Source organism: Syngnathus typhle, linkage group LG12, assembly GCF_033458585.1.
Source record: "Syngnathus typhle isolate RoL2023-S1 ecotype Sweden linkage group LG12, RoL_Styp_1.0, whole genome shotgun sequence".
Classification (NCBI taxonomy): domain Eukaryota; kingdom Metazoa; phylum Chordata; class Actinopteri; order Syngnathiformes; family Syngnathidae; genus Syngnathus; species Syngnathus typhle.
Window position 1 is genome coordinate 8,145,822 of NC_083749.1, and position 22,670 is coordinate 8,168,491.

The 22,670-nt window shown below is 40.6% G+C and overlaps 2 protein-coding genes across 3 annotated transcripts in view; one reads left to right on the top strand and one right to left on the bottom strand.

The window, feature by feature from the left end:
- The window catches only part of fech (ferrochelatase), a 48,135-nt gene that overhangs the window by 6,933 nt on the left and 18,532 nt on the right, over positions 1–22,670 (bottom strand). The window contains exons 11-13 of one of the 2 annotated variants that reach the window (XR_009716448.1): positions 14,848–14,962; positions 4,748–4,880; positions 2,594–2,732 (exon numbers count right to left, since the gene is read on the bottom strand). Coding sequence is in view for 1 of the 2 variants with exons in the window: in XM_061294016.1 (XP_061150000.1) it covers positions 14,897–14,962 (66 nt within the window). In the remaining variant the exon portion in view is untranslated. The remainder of the gene's footprint in view (positions 1–2,593; positions 2,733–4,747; positions 4,881–14,847; positions 14,963–22,670) is intronic. The other variant, XM_061294016.1, reaches the window with a different exon arrangement.
- On the top strand, positions 6,237–22,385 carry onecut2 (one cut homeobox 2). Its single transcript, XM_061294014.1, has 2 exons — positions 6,237–7,764; positions 22,081–22,385. The coding sequence occupies exons 1-2, from the start codon at positions 6,567–6,569 to the stop codon at positions 22,368–22,370; spliced, it is 1,488 nt and encodes a 495-aa protein (XP_061149998.1). The 5' UTR covers positions 6,237–6,566; the 3' UTR covers positions 22,371–22,385.

Consider the following 22,670-nt stretch of genomic DNA (forward strand, 5'->3'; position numbering starts at 1 on the left):
CGCTATATTACATTTGTAGATTCACATTGTGTTGTAAACCTGGCAAAATAAAATTCTTTTATAAGGTGGAATGAATGCGACTATTTTTCTTTAAATCACAAGAAAAAAAAGAAAAAAACTCTCTTGAAGAAAATAGCAACATGCTTATGGCGAAAATCCCTCTCCATTTGTAACTCAAAAGTTGAATGGTATTCAAACATGTGCACACACATGCTTGGTATTGATGACTACAGCGTGTACAGATGAGAAATAAAAAACGCCCTCAGATCGTTGTGCACGGAAGGGAAGGAAACAAAGCCCCCATGGAAATTCATCACTAATATTGATTCAAATTAGCATGAGCTCTTTCTGCCTGTGGTCATGTTCTTATAATGTTTACTCGAGCATACTGTACTGTGTGTGTATGCATGCATGGAGCTTTGTGGACAAAGTGTGTTTAACTTGAGGGGGTTGGCAAGCCTTTAAATTATGAAAATGTGGAAATAAATTCAGATTCAAGAATATGAGGATAAAAAAAATAGCATATTTTGATGGGCTCTCATCCCTGGGATTTATTTATGAAAAAACTATATATATATATATATATATATATATATATATATATATATATATATAAACTATATATATATATATATATATATATATATATATATATATATATATATATATATATATATATATAACATTGCGTAATTTATCCACTGTCTAATCATTTACGTAACCCCATGTTGCAGTTTACCAAGTTCAAGAATTTATAATAACCATCACACTGATTCATAGAGATGAATGGCTGTTGAGTGAGTGTTTATTTAGAGTTGGACACACAGAGATGATGGCGTGTGGTCACATTTGAATACAGCGGGCGGCTCTGCACGCGGCCATTGTGTTCTCATTAATAGCTGATTTCATGGCCAACGGAACCGCAACAAAAGAGGCAGCAGGTCTGAAAAGTTTGAAAAGATTGGAAGAGAATAAAGGAGAATGAGGAGGCGCTGCAAGTGAGGAAGAGGAAGGGGGGATCAGATGGAGGAAGAATAAAGTGGAGCTTTTTCTTTAGTTTTATTCTCCAAATCATGGACCCAGGATGACCTACAGTATATCGTGCTCTTCTTCTTTACACTCTTACAGTTCTATTATGACAAAACAACAAAATGTGTGTGTGTGTGTGTGTGTGTGTGCACTGTGAATAATAGATTTCTCTGGACCAACTTTTTAATTCAATTCATGAAGGAACATCACTCAGAGTATATATATTACAGTATAGCTTTTCCGATTTACTAATCTTGATTTCAGGATAAGCTTTTAATAATAAGAATAAAATATACATATGGGCATTTCACATTCAGTGTGTTTTTGTTGATGCTTAAAAACGTTATTCATTTTAATCATCATCTTCACAAAATAAGACGACAAAAATCTCTAGTACATATCTTCTAAACTACACTAACTAAGTCTGTATATCTGACCCTCGCTTTACTCTATCCAGTTACCAAGGTATTGTTTTAGGTGAATGAATTACCTCTGTAAATATTTTCATCTAAAACTTTAATCCTTTTTTAAACTTCAAAAATATGTTTTTGCAGATGGAACATAAAATTAAGATGGAATATTGAATATATGATCTACACAGCTTTACTTTATTGACTTGGTCAAGAGATTTATAAATGTTTCTCAAACCTTTTTTACTTTTATCCATTTTTATACATATACAAATTGTCTGCATCATCCTCTGCATAATCTACATTTTATTTAGTGTCTCTATTTTTGTTTCTTCATTACGACCTTTGTCATTGCATTGTGTGTTGTTATTCTTATGTCTGTCAATTAAGTCACTGTATTGCTGTTACTCTATGTATACTGTATATAAAATGCTTCTGAAAACGCACCGCTTTACTGACCGCACATACAGTTATACTATATGGTACTGTATTTCATTATTTATAATCAAAATCCTTATTACCTTTTAAAACATTAAATGTGTATCTAAATGTGTATTTTTGCACATATCAAATATAAATTAATATGCTGTGAAGTACATCACTGTATAACCAGCACAGCTTGTCATTTATATTTAGTCAGTGACTGTATTTATTTTTGTTACTTTATTGTACTGTATACGATATTAAAACATTCCTAAAAATATATTACCTCTATGCAGTACATAGATTATTGTGTAGACAGTTGGAATGTAACCATTTTCAGATAAAAATATGAAAACAGACTGATATCTCATTTTTATGCACTCATAACATTTCATGTTGTTTATTTCCACACATCTTTAGTTTATGTATTTTATTATATCTATTTTATTTTCTTAATTAAAACCAGACCCACCGAGTATTATTATATGTAATATAATAATTGAATTGATTTTTAAGTCATATACGTCGATAATTGTGTAGACTGTAAATTTGGATTGTAACTATTCTGACTCTAAGCAATATCTACAACTAAATTACTACTCTGTGAAGTGCCAAAAATATGACCAACTATTTCCCATTTTTTCTGCCCACCTCTGGCCTTCCAGCCTCGTGAGAGTCTTGAGACTGAAAATGGCTGCCCTCAAACGCAGAACACATGGAACAGGACTCACCGTGCAGCACCCAATCACTGCAGGAGGTGAAGGAAGATGAGTTTACAGGCGGACAGATGGCTCCCCCATCCCCAAAAAATGCTCGGTCATTCAGGCAGTGAACAGTGGAGTGGTAGAAATTCAGGGAGGGAGGATGACGCTGGTTATATGGGGAGGAAAGAGGGAGAGAGAGAGTCTGTCAGTGGGACAGATGCGAGGCAAAGCCGAGCGGGGTTTGTCACTAACGCTATAGATTAGCATGTGGTCTCCAGCACAAAGCTGCAGATCAATACTGCTGCTCAGAACGCAGCAGATGGCCCGGGACACAGAAAGAGAGAGAGCACAGAACAAGGGCCTAAAATGTCCCATCACCCGACAGCTTTTTTTTTCCCCCTAATTTTTCAATATACCACTTGCGCTGATCCACGTCGGACGCGACTCGCCGGGACGAACGTGCCCACCGTCTCTATTTTTGAAGAATTGCTTGTCACAGTTAGTGGATTTGTTCAGGTGGTTATTATTCAAAAGGCATGATTAGGCCTAACTAATTGGGAATCAGAAACTCTTATAATCATGTTACGCAAATGTCATCTGTGGTTGAGCAACATGACTCCAGAGTGTAAATAAACAGGCTATTGATTATCTTAACAGTCAGCAAGCTAATCTGCCTTTGTGTCTGCAAGTAGCAACAAAATGACCAAACATTCCGTATCCAATGACTTCTTTCTGGGCAGACTGGAGCTACCACTTTGCGAACTTGAACACCAGACGCCTCGCTGGAGCACACCAACAAAATAAATAATTGGTTCACTCTACTACAGTGATATTGGTAAAATAAAGAGCATTGTCCAGATTAATTCAATTATTCGGAGAACAGTATTCACAATAACACAATTTTATTCACTGACAGCAAGAAATAAACAATGTATAAACAGATTCCGTTTGACAATTTCTTGTTGGGGTTGTATGCAACTGATGCAATTTCCATTTGAAATGTTTTAGTTCTAATTTAGTGCGTCCAACAAACCCCTTATTTCATATCTGCCCTCTATTTCTTCCAGCTCATCACCTTTTTGTAAAAGTAATAATAATATTTAAGCAATCATATTGTATGTAATATAATACAGTCACATTTCTGTGTGTCCCCAAATTACATTTTGTGGCAAAATACAACATTATGTGTGTACCTTTTCACAAAACGTGCCTATCATTTTCTGTTTGTCTGTCATATTTTTCTGTTCCAAAAGATCGGACGGAAATTTGATTTTGAAAATGAATGTTCATTTGTTTTTTCCCTTTATTAGTTAGCAGACAGTACTGTTTGCTTTTTATAGTTTTATATCAAAACACAAAAAGGCAAAATATGACTTTTGTCAGGGAGAGTCAGACACCCATTGCTTGAAGGCAGCAGAAGCAAATTTGTTTCTTCCGCCTTTTTGTAACAACCTCGACCACTTCCTTCTCCGCCTCCTCTTCCTCCCACAACAGCTGCTCCTCCTCAGCTCTCGTCCTTGGGTCTTCCACAAGCCCCACGCCCACCTTACAGTTCCCCCCTGCATCGTATCTCCACCCTCTTTTCAGCTTTTGGCTTATATCTGCCTTTAACCTTCATGCTGTCATCTTCTTCCTTGTCAATTTCAATACCATCCTTCCATTCCTCCTCACTTGCTCAACATCTTTATATTACTCTTCTTTTCTACATGACCAAGTGGTTTTGGTCTGCAAAAGAGACAAAACTTTTGAAGAGGAAATAGACACATTGTCCCTCAGCGGACCCCCTGCCTGTCCCTCTGACAGCTGATCAAAAGAAGAAAATGGGTCAGGCTTCTGTTCCTCTGCCCTTAATTACACAACAGTCTTTAAACAAAGCAACATCTGCCCAACTACCCACCCTGTGCCTCCTCCATCTTGTCTTTTTTTAATTCCCTCATCATCCTTCTTATCACCCAAGCTCAGGGGTATTTTTTTAGGACAATTTCTAGGAAGATGCACTGAAAGAGCAACGAAAATTGGTGGAGATTATAGGTGGAGTTCACTTTCAAATAGAGTGCATCCAATTAGTGTATCTAGATTGTCATTTCAGAGATGTGTTTAGTTTTAAACACATAATTGTACAATTGAGGGGAGAACGGCCATTCTTGAGCCACAACAGGTTTTTGTCGTCCTATTTGTTACCTTCTTTCATCTTGTTTTGAGCATCTGTTGAACTCTTTGGGTGATTCTTTGCACGCGAAGCTTGAGTTTGGGGGCCGTCTTAATCTCACAGGCCAGATGGATTGTTTCTCAAAAGAGTTTCATGAAAACAATTCTGGAATAGACAAAAGAAGCTGTCAAATAATTCATTAAAAAAATGATGATCAGACAAACTTTTTCACTGTCTTGATCAGTTTTGTAAAAAAAAAAAAAAAAGGTTTAGATAATAAGATGGCCCATTTACATCAATAGTAATTTAAAAGACTATCCATTTTTCTGCTATTTTTCACTAATGGCTGGATAGCTGAAGGGAAGTTGGGGCCAGAGGTCTTTTACTCTCGTTTGTCCTTGGAAGTGTAATGAATTGTGCAGTAAACAGGCTACAGGCCATAATGCTCTTTCATTGCAGCTCCCACACTCATCCATCCGCCCCGAGACTGTCAATAACATCCCCATGCTCGCCATTTACACGCCAGCAGTTTGCACTTAACACTGCCAGTGTGTTAACTGCTCAAAACATCCGACTGAAAGTACTCACCTCTGTCCAGAAAATGAAACCTCCACTTTACAGATGGCGTGGCCTTGATTTCACCTATTTACAATTTCCTTTTTCTTTCTTGTTTTTCTTGTTTACAGTTGAGGAAAAAGAATGTTCACTTGCTTTGTTAAATTCATTTCAAGTTTTATTCCGCAGTGTAAAGTTAGTCTTTATGTACTGAATTTATCAAATTACGGTTCAATCAAATGTTTGTTTTAATGTAGCATCCACGTTATTCGCTTTTTATTTTTTTTATTTTTGATAGACTGTCCACAAGAATTTGCCATATAATGCACGCTAATTGGCTTAGGCCTGGCCTGCACACTGAGAGAGAAGGGGCTATATCAAAACATCTGCCTTTGCAAAGACGTTTGGTTCGGACTGACACCATCCATGTAATATTTATGTGGTGTAACTGTTGTAGTTAACAGTGTTGGTATTTTATCTTTGTGATGACTTGAAATAGTTATCAAATGCCAAATACTAATACCAACAGAGCATTGTTTGCCTTGCAAGACAGTTTTTTTTTGTACAGACTTTGTTATTTGAATTATTTATGTCATTGTTTAGGTGTAATTTGTGTACTTATTTTTGCATATTGAAGGTTAGCTCAGATTAAAGCAACATGATGATGGACGAAGACTTAATAGAACATTGGAAGATATGCGATGGAAGTAACCATAAAATATAAATATTTAAGATGTTGTTCGGAGTGTAAATAACAAAATTCAATGCGGCTAGTTTTACAGTTTTCATCTTTTTATTAAGGCTGAAGTTAGTTATTTCTCCCAACACGAGCATGTTGTTCGTCCCGCCCACTATGTTCTAAACCTTACGTCGATTGGTTAAACGTCCGATCCGTCAAAAGTGGTCCCGCCCCATTCACGTGTTGTCTTCATTCCACCCCTCCCTTCGTCAGCAGGTTGGGTTGAGCGGTCCACTAGGGGACCGTGGACAGCTCCCGTCTGAGGAGCAGAGCAACACAGGAGGAGGAGAGGGCTGGACATGGGGGAGCCACCGAACAGGCCCGTATGATCGAGAACAACAAAATTCGGATGTGCACTCACCGGGGGAAGAAACACAAAGAGAGCAGAGTGGAGAGGCCACCGGAGGACGGGGAAACAAGCGCGGAAGTGAAGGGAAAAGGGGGATACGGCTACTGACCCATCCCGGCGCGTCAGGGGGGAGAAGAGGCGAGGAGAGAGGAAGGAGGAGAAGAAGGAGAAATATTTCCGCTCGACCTGATGGACTGACGACAGATGAATGAAGACTGCCTACACTAACGCCTATCGATGCCTGGCCAAGGACCTGGACGCTTACGCCATGAATACGGACATGACAATGGACGGCATCGGCAGCCTGCACGGCGGGGTGGCGGTGAGCTCTGTGGCCCCTGACGTGGAGCTGATGAGCGGCCACAGCCCTCACCACGGCCGCGGGAGCTCTTCGGGGGCGGTGGGGGGCCACGGGGCGGCGGCAGCGGCTGCCCTGCGGATACACCAGGACCTGGCTGCCGCTGCCGCGTCATCGCGCTCGGCCATGGTGTCCGGCATGGCCAGCATCCTGGACGGTAGTGGGGAGTACCGTCCGGATCTGTCCCTGCCGCTGCACCACGCCATGAGCGTCCCCTGCGACACGTCCTCTCCCGGCATGGGGATGAGCGGCACTTACACCACCCTAACCCCGCTGCAGCCGCTCCCCCCCATTTCCACCGTGTCCGACAAGTTCCATCACCACCACCACCACCACCATCACCAGCGGCTTTCCGGCAATGTCAGCGGGAGCTTCACTCTGATGCGGGACGAGCGTGGGCTGCCGGGCATGAACAACATTTACAACCCCTACCACAAGGATCCCATGTCCGGGATGGGTCAGAGCCTTTCCCCGGTGCTCGGCAATGGCCTGGGCTCCCTCCACAACACCCAGCAGGGTCTCCACAACTACGGCGCCACCACGCACGGAGGTCACGACAAGATGCTCAACTTCGACCCCACCATGCTCACCAGAGGGGACCACCACCAGCACCGAGGCCTCGGTGGCCCGGCGGGCGGGATGATGCCTCACCTGAACGGCATGCACCACCCAGGACATCCTGTGTCGTCAACGGGACAGCCCCCCCACCCCCACCTCCATTCTCCATCTCACGGGCCCGTGTTAGCTTCCACCAGGGAAAGGCCGCCCTCCTCCTCTGGGACGCCGGGGGGGAACAGTTCGGGGCAGCTCGAGGAAATCAACACCAAGGAAGTGGCACAGAGGATCACAGCCGAGCTGAAACGGTACAGCATTCCTCAGGCCATCTTCGCCCAGAGGGTCCTGTGCCGTTCCCAGGGGACGCTCTCGGACCTGCTGAGGAACCCCAAACCCTGGAGTAAACTAAAGTCGGGCCGGGAGACCTTTAGGCGCATGTGGAAGTGGCTGCAGGAGCCCGAGTTTCAGAGGATGTCGGCTCTCAGACTGGCAGGTAACTCATTTTCTGAATTTGCATTGCTCTTTATCGTGTTATAACTTAACACAACGTAAATCCACGTCCCTTTTTTTCTCACTTACCACCAAATGCTTTGGTTGGGTTTATTTTAAAATATTGAACTGCCCCCCCCCCCCCCCCCACGTCCTCCTTAGAGGCAGAAAAAGAAGAAACGATGAAGTGAAACTCATTATATTTAGTTAAACTCAGATAGTGTTATGTTTACCATTATTGATCAACAAAAAGGCGATCGATGGGGGATGACCAGGTCAGAGGATTTCCCTCCAAACACACCGTGCCTCTTACTATATGTCCCCACACAGGAAACGCTCATACAAAATTCCACACAACTGTCATTGCTTATTATTTAAAAATAAATAGTCATTTTTCATTGAATGGAGTTCCCACCTTTTGTGAGTCAGTGAGAGAGAGAGAAATTGATAGATAGATAAAGAGCTATTTAGTTATTTACAGAAACTCAGCTTGCTTGAGGGGCTCAGGAGGTTGTGACAGGAAGGTTGACACTTCAGTGGGTCTGGGGCCCCCTCTAGTGAGGAACCTGGTTTGTGTTCCACAACAATTCCCCATTGTCTGAAGGGAACACAGCCACAGCAGCGGGGGGCTTACAAAAGGTTGAGGTGTGTGTTTGTGTTGGGCGCTTAAAAAGATGATAGTGGGGGTAAATTGCCCCAAAAGGAGGTTTGAGTGATACAGCTGAGGTTTAGTTGCTGCGCAAGCAGTTTTCTTGTTCATTCACTTCGGGGCAAGATTCATTTCAGCAAAAAGGCATTTTGTCGTTAGAAAATAGTGCAGGGTTATTGATTACAATTAAGAAACATAAATGAGTATTATTTTTGCATCTAATGGTAAGTCGCCCAACTAATGTTTTACATTGAGAAATGATTAAACTCATTAATTAAAAAAATCAAACAAAGGGAAATGTTGATTCAGATCTAAATATTTAAAGGATAGTTATTGGGTACTGTGTAAATTTAAAAAAAAATAAGAAAGCACAAAATGCATTTGATAATAAAGCTGATTAGGAAAAACGTTTGTCCATAAATGTCCTAAAATTGAAATAGTATTTTAGGTAAACAATAAAAAAAGAGTTGCTTAAAAAAATATCCCTCCATATGGCACATTCACCCCAACTGTTTAAATAAGGTTTGTTATTAAATTAAAAACAATGGGAAATGAATTTATTTTGGATTGAGTTGTATATTATGTATATTATAATTATTCTGTGAACATATAACATTGATTCAATTTTCATTTAGATTTATGTGTATTTATGCTTAAATGGACTGATTACATTGTGTTCTGCCAATGAATAACTTTGTTCTTTAAGGATTTTGATCAATCAAGTTTTTTGAAGACGTATTTTTTTTCTTATTTGGGGCTTGTGTTACAGCAAAATAAAATTGCATTGTGAATTATCAAAGTCTATTTCATATATATTCTTGTAGAATACACATTTTGTTTTGATAATACTAACAAAAGTTTCAAAATACTCTGAAGTTTCTAGCATTGTGGCGGACATCATGAATGATGTGTTCTACTTTTGTCTTTTAATTTTTAACTTTTTGTCTGTTTTAAAGGTAAAGAAAAAGAATCAATCAATGTAATTTTGACAGAACAGTTTTGTGCCTATTTGCTTGTTAAGAGGGATCAATGCAAACATTTGGAGATAAATATATGGAAATCTGTCCAAAAACAAGCAACAAAAGGTCACTGAGGAGTGAGGACCAGTCTATGCTTGTTTGCCCCCGTTTCAAAGGTGCATATAAGCAGTTTGTGCTCAAGCTCTGACAGATGAGATTATCTCTGCACAATTGCACCATTCTTTGATTCCTTGATTTCTGTCTATCGACCCCGTGGCAGGGGTTGTTTGGTTTTGACGGCTGTTGTTTGATTATATAGATTAACAGGAAATGCCTTGAGTGAAGGAGGGGGTTGGGGTGAGGTGCTTTCATGCTAGTTGTGTTGTAAAATGGCAGCACACATACACACTCAACAGCAACCTATCCTGCTGTCTTGCGGAGCTTCCTTTTCTTTCACCGTCTGACTTAACTTCAACATCTACAATTCGCTCTCCAAATCTTGATTTATTATCATTAGATGTCATTATAAATACAAAACAGTAATTGTGTCACCTTATGTTGATTGCCATAGTCGTGGTCAATGTATATATATACGTATATACGTATATACGTACATACATACGTACATACATACATACATACATACATACATACATACATACATACATACATACATACATACATACATATACGTATATATATTAGACACTATTATTGTACAGTATTTTTGCTCAGAAGAAAAGGGGCATTTTCGCCACTGTGGGAGTGAGCACAGCTGACTTACTTCCACTTACAGATGATGTAAAGTTGGCCGCCATGTTCTGACCCCACACACACACTCACACACAACATAGCTAGCGCATTAGCCAAGGAGGATCCCGTTTTATTTTGGTTTACCGCTGTAGTAAGTGCAGATATGGGAAATTATTTGTATTACTTGAATCCAATCTACTTTATATATGAAATAGGAGAGGACTGTCCACCTTTCCAAACTATAATAGCCGTGGTTATCAGTTTATTATGAATCTGGAGGTAGCCTGCCAACAAACATGACTCTCCAGTTTTTTTTTTCCTCTTTTGTTTGGTCTGTGCTCTACTGCCTTACACTGTAGGTACTTCATAGTGTCATCACAGCCATGATAAATGCTTTTCGAAAAGTACTGCACTTGCTTTGGATGGACTACACACAGACATCTACAACAAGCAGTCTCGTCCAGTTTTGAGATTCTCCAAAGACTGAAGTCATTTTTCTCAGCTCTTGACTGTCACTTTTGACTATTAACTGTGTTGATGCATACATTTGGTGGGCTCATAACCATGTCAAGCCCAACCCATCACTTATAAGAGTTGTGAAATCTAGAATTACTTTCTACAAAAACGCTCATGAAGGAGATTCCTTGACTTGGAAACTGCTCAAATGAAATGTGTCCCGAGTGTTGTCTCCTTTCCTCCTCCTACTTTTTTTGGAATCTGTTTCTCTCTCTCATTCTCTCTTTTGGGGGGAGGTATTATGTGATTGTCAGGGGAATTGAACACAAGAGCAGAGGCAGCAGCAGCCCGATGAATTATTGATGGGAATCTCGGCGTGACCCTCCTCGGTCTGCTCACTTCACTTCTTCTTCACCTCACAGCCGGGTTAACCAGGCAAAATGGAGGGAGGGAATAAATAAGGGGGGAGGGAGTGTGGGTCCCATTGTTTGGTTGGAGGATGCTGCCCGTGACTCCAAGTGAATTATGGATGAAAAGAAAACGATCCGCAAATCAGTGTTAGAATAGGCGAGCTCATATTTCAACAGTTCCATCAGTACTACAGTAATGCATTTTGTGACATTTTTTGCTTGTAATTAATAATAGCTTTAACATCCTGCCTTTGGCTATTTGTAAATTAAACAGCTTTGTAGTAATGAGTAATGAGTAATGAAGGAAAATAGATCACATAACTAATACCGACATAGGATGAACTCACAGTGTGAAGTGGAAATGGAACCGTGAGGTGACTGGAAAAACTTGGCCCAATATGTTCATTTCGACATTTTAAATACGTGTTAAGAACTATAAATCCAACAGTTTGGGTCGAGTCGCACTGAAAATCCAACTGATTAGACCAGGGGTGGGCAAACTTTTTGACTCGCGGGCCGAACTGGGTTCTAAATTTGGACCGGAGGGCCGGACCAGGAGCAGATGGACGTAGGTGTTGTGTGAAGTCATATAAGCAACCTGTAAAGGTCATTGCATAAAAGATCTTGGCCTTTAGTAGGTAGTAAAGCATGGATATTCCAAACAATTTTTTTGAAAACAAATGCATTTATTAACAGTATTAAAAAAATAATAATTCACTAAAAAACTGCTATCAGTGATTCTCGTAAAATACGACACTGTTATTATGAATAACAATCTCCATCACTTCAGTGCCTGCAGGTCAGATGAATGAAAGATGTTTATCTTATGAGATCACATCAAACGGCAAACATTCTGACCAAATATATCATCTTGAAGAATCGGTGAAAGCATACATCCAAATAAAGTAATCAAAACAGCAACACGGTGAGGGGTATCTGAAAATCAGAGCAGAGTTTTAACTCACCTGGTAACAGAGGTGAGGAAACGGGAAACACCTCCTTAAAGTAAGCCTTAAGAACTTTACAGGTTAAGATTAGTCGCAAATAGGTGGTGCATCAATGTCCTTGAGCATCCTGCATTGTTTGAAAATGAGAATGGTCGCTAGTTTCAATCCCTGCTATGTGTACAAATCATATTCGAAATGCATTTTTTTACAATAAACTTGAGAGCCTCCCGTTCATTTTCAGTGGGAACAGTGTTGCTGGTCTCCCTTTTTTGCTAGTGCGTCATAGTAAAATTTGTTGTGGCAATTCTTAGGCGAGATCCGAGGTGTTGGTCCGTTTACCTTGATCTGTGACGGGTTGATGTTGACGTTCATGTGGCTGAACGTCACGTCGCATACGTCGAGCCAAATTGGCCACTCTTTTTTAACATTCGGCACTCACTTCTTTTTTTCGGGCCACTCATTTTAATGGAAGGATTCCAGGGGAAGGTTTGTGGGTGGCTTTAGCGCAAAACTGCATCTGAAAGCTCAGCGCGCGAATTATAAGAATGCTGTCGTCAAAGCCCACGCTCTAAATTCGGGACTGATACGAATAGAGCGAGAGTGCGCCATGTCCGTACACGCACTTGTGAGTGTGCACCGAGCTTTCTGACACGGCTTCCGGTAGTAAATGCGCAGGCGAGCGCTTCGCCATCTACTGGGAAAACGCAGTCATTGCAGGCAAAATGACCAAAAAAAAAAAAGTTTAATAATACAATTTGTTCAGGGTTGGCGGGCCGGATTAAACGGTCCCGTGGGCCGGATGTGGCCCGCGGGCCGTAGTTTGCCCACCCCTGGATTAGACGGTACACAGTTTCCATTCTACGTGTCCAGCTCCAAGCAGACTTTGCATTATTAATGAGCTGGACTCTGCTTTATGGCATGCCAATTACCAGCAGTTACTCTCCTTGTGTTTTGTGTGTATTACAGTTGCAGATTATGGGAATAGAGATTGCCTCTGTTTTCAGGTTCTCGTCTTTGGACCTCCTGCATATTCACCGTCAGCTATTGATCCATAAAAATAGATTTTAGACACTGCTGGGAGGAGGCGTTGGAGCTTTGTAGTGTGTAAGTTTGAGGAGATTTGACAGAAAATGTTGCAATTTTGTCTTCTTCTTTACTCACCGCCGGCATAACATGATGCAACACTTAAATGGAAGAAGAACGTCAATATTTACATGCGAATGTAATGTCACTGTTAGGGTTATATTGTGTTATTTATTATGATTGTTTTTTGTAACCAACATGGAATTAAGGTGACGAAGATTGATGCCTTCTTGACAGTTGTTATCATTCTTTTGAGAAGTGCCTTTCATCACCTCCACCAGGTTATTAGTAACTGCAGCTCCTCTCAATCTGCTGGATAAAGCAAAGGCAGCTGCGGTGTTTGCAGGATGCACAGTTTGATTGGCACCCGACCTGTGATGACAGCCTTGACTGCTTTTTTTTTTTTTGATAGCCTCGGGATAAAAGACAGGTTTTAGTCTGTCCAGCGGGGTACTGACTTTAGAAAACGACAGTCAATCAAACTGTGGGATGTAGCACAAGAGATTGGTGTGCTGCTCCACATAAAGTGAGAGACCTGTTGTCGCCCTACATCAGCAAGTGGCCTTTGAAGGTCTTTGCTTTGTGCTTCTTGTTGGTTTCTCACCTTTTGAGTAAACGGGAAAGAGAAGCGCCGTTATTTCTAGCTGCTCTGGTCACGTTTTCTTTTCTCGTTCTTACTAGCGGGTGTAAACACAAGCATGAAAATAATACAGCAGCTTATCAATATCTTAAAAGTGTAAACATCAGTCTTGCTTGTTCTTACTCTTTGCAACTTTTCACACTTGGAATTTTATAGCGTTGTGTAGGGAATTATTTCATTCTGTCCATCCACAGCAATTATGGCACAATGTGGTACAAGTGTTGTCCGGCTCAATTAGCTGTCCGAGTTCAGAAGAGAAAATGGTCCTGTCTCAGCTTTATTAAGGTGGTCAAATCAAACGTGACATCTGTTACGCTGAGCTCATCGAGGTTGAGCACTTGTTGAGAAAAAGAAAGAGGGACATGAACGCAATTCTCAACCAGCTTTTTTTTTTTAATAATCGTTTGTTGGCATGGTTGGGTGGGTTTGGTGTGGAAGAACCTGAGCCCTGATTTTAACTTCACCAAGCACTTTTTGAATGGGCAAAATGTCTTTCTGCTCATGAATAACACTCACAATTAAAATGAGTCTTCACATAGGTTGATGTCATTTTAAAATCGAGGTATTTGATTTTTTTTCTTGATTTTTTTTTCATGTTTGTCCCAAGCACTATTCAGAAAGTGACAAATGAAAATTGTGAATGAATGCACGAATTAAAAAAAAAAAATCCACTGCAGGATCAAAAGTTGTTCATTTAAATTTTACTTGGAACCACTGACGAAGCTTGATTTTTTTTTTCCATAGAGAGGGCAATTGAGAGGCTGAGGATAGCTCAGTGGGTCCGCAATTTTTTTTTTTTTTTAATAAAAATCCCTCATAAAAGGCTGATAAAGATTCATTCTATGTTCCCTTCGGACATAGGTGGAAACATGGAGAAGATGAATTCTGACAAACAAAATCGAAAAATACCCAAAAGTAAATTATCATGTCTATCCTGGTGGGTTGAAGTATATTTTGTCCGCCACTACATGAGACTCATTTGAAGAAAACTGTCTAAACATTTACTTAGTTTTGAACCATGGCGTCAGTAACTTGTGCGCTTATTGTCTTATTTGGATACTGGGCTGATGGACATTTGGACATGATTTGATGAAATTCAGCGTCTCAAACAGTGTCTACTGTGACTCTTGATGATGTAGCAACACAAACAAACAAAACAAAAAAACTAGAAGACTTTGGACATCACTCACCAACCAACCTTCATTTTCCACTTTGTGTTGTCATTCAGAATGTTCCGTCTCACCAACTGCCAACTCCCTCGGGTTCATTAGTATTGGTGTCATGGCGTGGCTGAAATAACTCTGTCTGCAGGTGTAATGAATAAAGACGGGCGGCACGGAGCCGTCACTCTCTGGACAGGCTTTATGGTGAAAGACAAACAGCACTGAGAGAAATCAAAGGACAAATAAAAGGCCTTTTGGTATTCGACCTTGCGTTGGCTGAAATTGTTTAATAATAGATTAAAATTGGTCATTCTGATTTAATAGTATAATGGTACAAAAAATCTACCTGCAAAACAGTGTTTAGTTCCATGAGTGTAGAAAAGCGTGACTTTTATATGTTCTATATATTTTAAAAAAAGTGAGTTAGGGTAATGGAAGAGGTGCGATGAATAATCGATTAATCGACAACTAATCAGTCAATGAATTCATCATTAATGATTTTTAATAATCAATTATTTGTTTGGATACTTTTTTTCATATGAAATTGTCTAAACCATAGATGTCAAACCCAAGTCTCGGGGCCAGATACGGCCCGCCACATCATTTTGTGGCCCGTGAAGACAAATTGTGCATCAACTTCATGTGCCAATACTTAGAAATTGAGTTCACTTTTAAAGAATAGAGTTATTGCTTGCAATTTTTATTTCCATTCATTTTTTAAAAATATTTTAACCGTTTTGGCCCTCTGAAGGAAACTATAACTATGATGCGGCCCACGCCAAAGTTTTGTTTGACACCCCTGGTCTAAACCTTTCGAAATTGCATCTTGTCAATGGTTATTGTTCCCAAATCTCCTTCATCGTCCATGAAAATTGCGTCGAATCATCATTGCATTTGCTTAAGAAAGCATTGATTAGCATTTTTGCCTATTTTCTAACATGTTACAAACCAAAACAACGAGTAGAACATAGATGAATCATACAGTCAGTGTCATTGTAAAATACTTTAGTTTTGTTTGATAGTGTGTTGCTTCGGCTGCCTGCAAATGTGCTGATGTCTGGAGTGGATCAATGCTCAGCTGATGCTCTGATACTGACACCAAACAGCAACATTTGTTGCCTCTGCTTTGCTTTATTTAGATATTCTGTGTGTGTGTGACTGCGTGTTTCTGCAGCGTGTGTGTGTTTGTTGGTGAAGCAGCAGTTTGGGCTTGGCCCGTGTTAGGGTTGGTGTATGTGGATCGATGGCAGTAATCCAGAGCAGATTAAAAGAGCATTAATACTGGCAACGATAACGTAAACGGTACGGACCGAGTTCTCCATTGATCCGTAGGAACCTGATCTAGACTGGTTCCTGGAAGAGAACGGGAGGCAGCGAGTGGGGGAGGGAGAGCTGACTGACCGTATGCCCTCCTGAGAGGGAGTTTTATGTTTTTGCCACCGAAATAGAAGGGAAATAAAGACAATAAATGGGAAACAGCATATTTTATTGCACACAGCAACCTTAGTAAACATTCAGTGCGTCGCCTGTATTTTGCCATTCTGAATTAATCCTGCAGCAAGTGCAGACTTTAAAACAAAGTCCATGCATGGAACTTGCATAATTGTGGAGATGTTTATACTCTCAGAGTGTGTTGATGTCATGGGAGTTGATGCAACTCAGCTAATATTGATAACGGCCAATGTCTGATTCAGCAGCATGTATGTTGAAGTTCACTGTTATCAAGCATGATTCACTGGTTATTTGCTTAGTGCGTGGTAAAAGAGGCTTTTTTTTTTACATTTACGTAATTTAATGATATTATCTAGTAGACAAAGACTGTATAGTACATAATGGGTTTTTTTTGCCATTAGCAATAATGATCGTATAAAATACTGAATTATGACTTAATCCCCTATTTTCAACAATTATGAAATAGAGAAAATATAGCATTATCTCCCCTCCAGAGTGTTTCTTCAAATGACCTGAGGCTTATCATTGGGTCTGCTTGTGCTGATAAATCAGAAGCAAACCTGAACATGAAGAAAAGTGATGGTCAGCCCCCCCCACCCCCCACCCTTTTCTTCAAATTTTGTGGTAAAAGCATTAAAAGGAGCTCTCGTTTTGATGTGCATTAGACTTATGAGATTGGCTGGAATCCACTTCTATTTGATTGTGCCACATAACTGGATTCATTTAGTTGATACTGTCTCTTATTGGATTAGGTTTTAGATTAGATGGATAGGATCCAATTGGAGATATTACAGCCTTTATTAGTGACAGTTTACCGGGAGGGAGTAGCTAGAAATGTGTGTGCATCCATTCACTATCTGGCCATCGAGAACTTCCATTTATCATCCTCACTCATTGACTATCCATTCTGAACCATTCTTCCAAATGATCTACATCCGCTCATTATCTAAACCCAATCCTTGTGCCAACCACTGCACCCCATAATACATTTCCACTTTCACTCCACGAAATCATAAATACAATTTTCTTGCAACTGTTTTGCTGTCTAGGCTGATTTGCATCTTACAGACAGAAATCGGATTAATTTATATGACCTGGCAATGGTTAAAATAGAGACAAAGAGTTGAGCAGTTTTCCAGGATTTTGCTTCATAGCTCCACAACCGCTGGATCAATCATCAATAACAATCCAATCTATTGATGGAAGAATATTATCTTTCTACCTGTGTTTGCTCTCTGCCGTGTGCTGTGTGCTTTGAGACAGACTACCGATGGCTTCGGGACACCAAAAACAAAGCTGATAAGAACGAGTACAGAGAAGCCGGTTAACTCATTATCTATTAGTCTAGTGTGTGTATGTGTGGTGTGTGCGTGTGACTAAACAGTGGCTGCCTTTGACTCATCCTCACTGTCAACATTTAGCAAGTCAAGGTTAGTGAATGTTTTCCCTGAAGCTTTTATATCTCTCCAATGATACTTGCTTGGAAATTCAAACTTGTTTTTTTTAGCAATTTGAAGGCTAGTTCCTCATTCTGGTGAGGTTGTGTCATGCGTGGACGGACGAATGGATGGATGGATGGATGGATGGATGGATGGACGGACGGACGGACGGACGGACGGACGGACGGACGGACGGACGGACGGACGGATGGATGGATGGATGGATGGATGGATGGATGGATGGATGGATGGATGGACAGGGATGAAAATGAGTGGATGGATGAAAATGAAGTACGTTTTTCAGTGGTCAAATGACAAGACTGGTACCAAAGGATTGGAAACTAACAGAAGCAGAGATCATCCAACCATCCATCCATCAATCCAACCATCCATCATTCCAACCATGCATCCATCCACCCATCTATCATCCATCCATCCATCCATCCATCCAGTCACACAACTATTTGGCGACTATATCCTTTGTTGCCTCCCCAATCAAACAGCTCCAAAACACAATTGAATCTTATGTTCCCAATCACAAATACCTACCACCCTACACACTCAGAGCACATTTACACCATTAATTGTATGCTCCTATTGATCTCCAATCAGTTGCACTAATGATTAAGTGCTTCAGCCGCTAAGTGTATTGAATAGCTCTGATGTAATTCCATATTTTTCTTTACGTTAAAAACGTCTTCAAGGAACGGGTGATTACACTTTTAGTGCTCCTGTGGGTATTTCCACCAGTATGTTTGTAGAATTGATCTCAAACAAGTTTGTGTATGTGTGTTTACATTAACAGAGACAGTGTAGCTCATTGATTTAATTAATAGTCATAGAGTACAACTTTCGCCACTGCTTGTACTACAGGCAGCAAAACTAGTGTGACATCACAGCCACGACTGAACTTAACAAAGAAGAAAGTGTTGCAATATCAAGGCCTAGAGTCAATCCTGATATGATACTTACTATATTTGGGGAGTTTTCCTTTTGAAAATAGCCATAAATGCAATGTACTGTCGAGACAGAGGGAGAGCATTTCCGGTGGGAAGAGGAAATGATCACAGTACATTAAGCACAACCACACACACATATACCGGGATATTATGTAGTGCTGATTGCTAAGTGCTAAAATATTGCACGCCTTAACATAAATCTATTATATAGTGCATGTGTGTGTGTGTGTGTGTGTGTGTCTGACGACAATAAAAAAAATCATTGTGAGTGTCTTGTCCACATGCATACATGAAATTTGACCTCTGCCTTTGACCTGTCACACGAGTGGACATAGCAAACACACTGTCAGCGGCACACACTGGGGGCAGGGAGCTACTGAAGCAAGCGCCCGGTGAGCAGTACAGGGTGTCAGTGTCTTGCTCAAGGACACCACGGTGTGTGTGTGGGGCGGTGTTTGGGGTGTATGGTCTTGAACTGAGCTCCACAGAGCGGTATTAGACAATCCGAACCACTTGGCAACGGCTGACTATGGACAGGATACATACAATGAATAGTAAGGCTTTTTTTAAAGGTGACCATGTATCATATCGTGATCATAAGCAGAAATCGATCACACGCTGCCCGCTCAACATAGAGTACAACTACAACTTGAGATAAGGCTTAAAAAATTACCATGTATGGTAGATATTTTTAATAACTAATTGATCATGCCTTTTTTAAAATAAAAAATAATGACCATGAATAGTAATACCATTTTTAAAAAATGACCATGTTTAGTAATGACCACGTATCATAAGGCTTTTTGGAATAAAAAAAGACAATGTATATTCAGGCTTTTTGTTAAAAAAAAAAAAACTGTACATATGTATTTTTACTAACTAATTGATCATGCCTTTTTTTTAAATAAAAATAATGACCATGAATAGTAATACCTTTTTAAAAAAATGACCATGTTTAGGAATGACCACGTATAATAAGTCTTTTTGGAATAAAAAAAGACAATGTACATTCAGGCTTTTTGTTAACAAAAATAACTGTACATATGTATAGTAAGGCTTTTTTATATTAAAGAATCATTCATTCATTCATTCATTCATTCATTCATCCATTCATTCATTCATTCATTTATTTATTTATTTATTTATTTATTTATTTATTTATTTATTTATTTATTCAAGGCGGCTTGGTGGGGCACTGGTTAGCACGTCCGCCATACAGTTAGGGGGGCGTGGGTTCGTTTCCACCTCCGACCCTCACTGTGTGGAGTTTGCATGTTTTCCCTGTGCCCACGTGGGTTTTCTCCAGGCACTCCGGTTTCCTCCCACATCCCAAAAACATGCTTGATAGGCTGATTGAGCACTCCAGATTGCCCCGAGGTGTGAGTGCGGATGGTTGTTCGTCTCTGTGTGCCTTGCGATTGGCTGGCAACCGGTTCAGGGTGTCCCCCGCCTACTGTCCGATGACGGCTGGGATAGGCTACAGCATGCCCGTGACCCCCGTGGGGACAAAGCGGTACAGAAAATGGATGAATGGATTTATTTATTCATTCATTTATGATTAAATGGCTTAAAAATGACCCTACTTTTTTATGATATTGAAAGATATAGTAGTTAGCTATGTTGACTGCTAATATTTGGAAGACCTAATTTCAGTTGTGACAAGTTGCTGACAAAAGATTGAACAGAACAATCATTCAGTTCTGCTGGCTCCTGATTGAGTGTTTTGATGTGCCAAAATGTGGCGCCACGCTCCAGCAGCGAAATGTATGTTGAAGGACGACTTTACTACTTACCCTGCACTTACATGCCCTCAGTGTAATGGATACCAGGCTTAAGTGGTAATGGTGCAATAAAAAAAATGATACAGAGTGCCAGAGAAGGCACGGCATGGTGAAAGGAAAAAAAAGGGATGAAGCAAGTCAGAATGATAGGAGGGGCAGGAAGATGAGCAAGAGGCAGTTGAGAGTGATGCAAGCAGGCCAAAATAAGTAAAATGAAGAAGGTGGTGAAGGAGGATGGATGAAGGATGATGGCGCAGAGAGCTAATGGAGACAAAAGAGTGATGATGAAAGCAATAGTGAAGGGGCCTAAAAGATGAAGCAAAAAAAATATTTTCATTCCCTTAGCACCACAAGTGTCAATTGGAGTGAATCGTAAATGTCTTCAAGTATTGACTTTTTTTGAAATAACTGCATTTTTTTGCAAGTTTTCTGTTGCTAACACAATTCATGAGACAATAATGTTTTTTAGACCGTGTCTGCATTATCCAATAAGTGAGTGCATTTTTCATGTTACGTCTAAAATACCAAAGATACTTTTATCAGAGGTTGTCAGATCATTGATTAGTTCTCTACTTTGATTTTTGTTTCACAGTATTTGGAGTAAGAAACTTAGAGATAAATAATAGATTACTTGGCTAAAAATAGATTGCTAACTAGATAACTATGACAATTTATGAGTTGCCATACCCTTATATGTAATTAATGGAACACTAAGCAAACTGTATCCAAAGGCTGTCTGTGACTGTTTACGGGTGAAACGAGAATAAAGTCTGAATCCACATCATGTGGACTTTCAACTCTCATCCAAATATGATGTCAGTTCATCAGTGCTATCTTTTGTGCCAAGTCTATAGGTTTGTTGAGTCTTGGAGTCACATGGGGGGGGGGGGGGGGGGGGGGAATACAATTATTTGACAAAAGGCCTCAAAAGAGAGAACAACTTAACAAATTGCTGTGTTAAAAGGATCCGAGTCCGCCTACTTTAATGTAGATTGTTCTTTGAGGAAGGAAGAATTGACTTCTACTCTGGACTGAATAATACCGACATAACAAAATTGATTGCAGTCTCTTCTGATCAATGACGTTACTACAATCATCATGTATTACTATGATCAAAACCAAGTAGGTCAACTAACCAAGTGGTCTTCCATATTTTCTGCTCATACTGTCTGTGTTTATAGACGTCTTTAGCGACACGGCAGAGATCTGATGAAAGACAGCGCAACCATGACTTATTGATCCCATTGATCCCGTCTCACCTTTAAAGAATACAGCCCTCCTCCCCTTTCCACTCACCAACTGCTTATTCTCAATATTACCCCGTGCTCCCATACCGGTAAACGCATTTTGAATAATAGAATTGCGCATTTGATCCTCACTGTAACCCCGATCAGACGGTGGGAAAAAAAAAAAAAAAACTGATTGAATCACTCATACGTGCTGCTTGTTCATTGATGGCAGCGGTTGTGTTTGTATGTGTGTGTGTGTCTGAGTGATCTCTTCTTACAATTGACCCTTGGCATTTTTTTCATCCATTGTGTGATTTAAAAACTGCCCCTCTCGATTGGAATCAAATATTGACTCTTACATTCTTCATGTCTTGTGTTATTTCCCATTCATCGGTTGTAGCGTGCAAGCGGAAGGAGCAAGACACAGCAAAGGAACGCAACAACACACCAAAGAAATCCCGGCTGGTCTTCACCGACCTGCAGAGGCGAACACTGCTGGCCATCTTCAAAGAAAACAAGCGACCTTCCAAAGAGATGCAGCTCACCATCTCGCAGCAACTGGGCCTCGAACTCACCACCGTCAGCAATTTCTTCATGAACGCCCGCCGTCGGAGTCTGGACAAATGGACAGATGACGGAGCTAGTCCCGGCGCCCAATCTTCAGCGTCCAGCACTTGTACCAAAGCGTGACAATAGGTGGCTGGGTCCCCCGTCGGGTTGGGGTGGGGTGGGGTGGGGTGGGGTGGGCTGAGGTAGCGGGATTGCAAGGTTGAGGGCACGGGTCGAGGTTTGGCCCGATCCAAGCAAGGAGCGGAAACCAAAAGTTTTACTTTTTCTTTTGTTTGTCTGTTTGTGTTTGTCAAAGGTGACAAACTGAGAGAGGGGCTGCTCACTGTGACGACTTGTAGCCAAACCGCCTTTTCCAAAATCCATTACAAATCCATTGAGAAGCTGAAGGGTAGAAGCTTTGCCAGAGAACAAAATGATCAA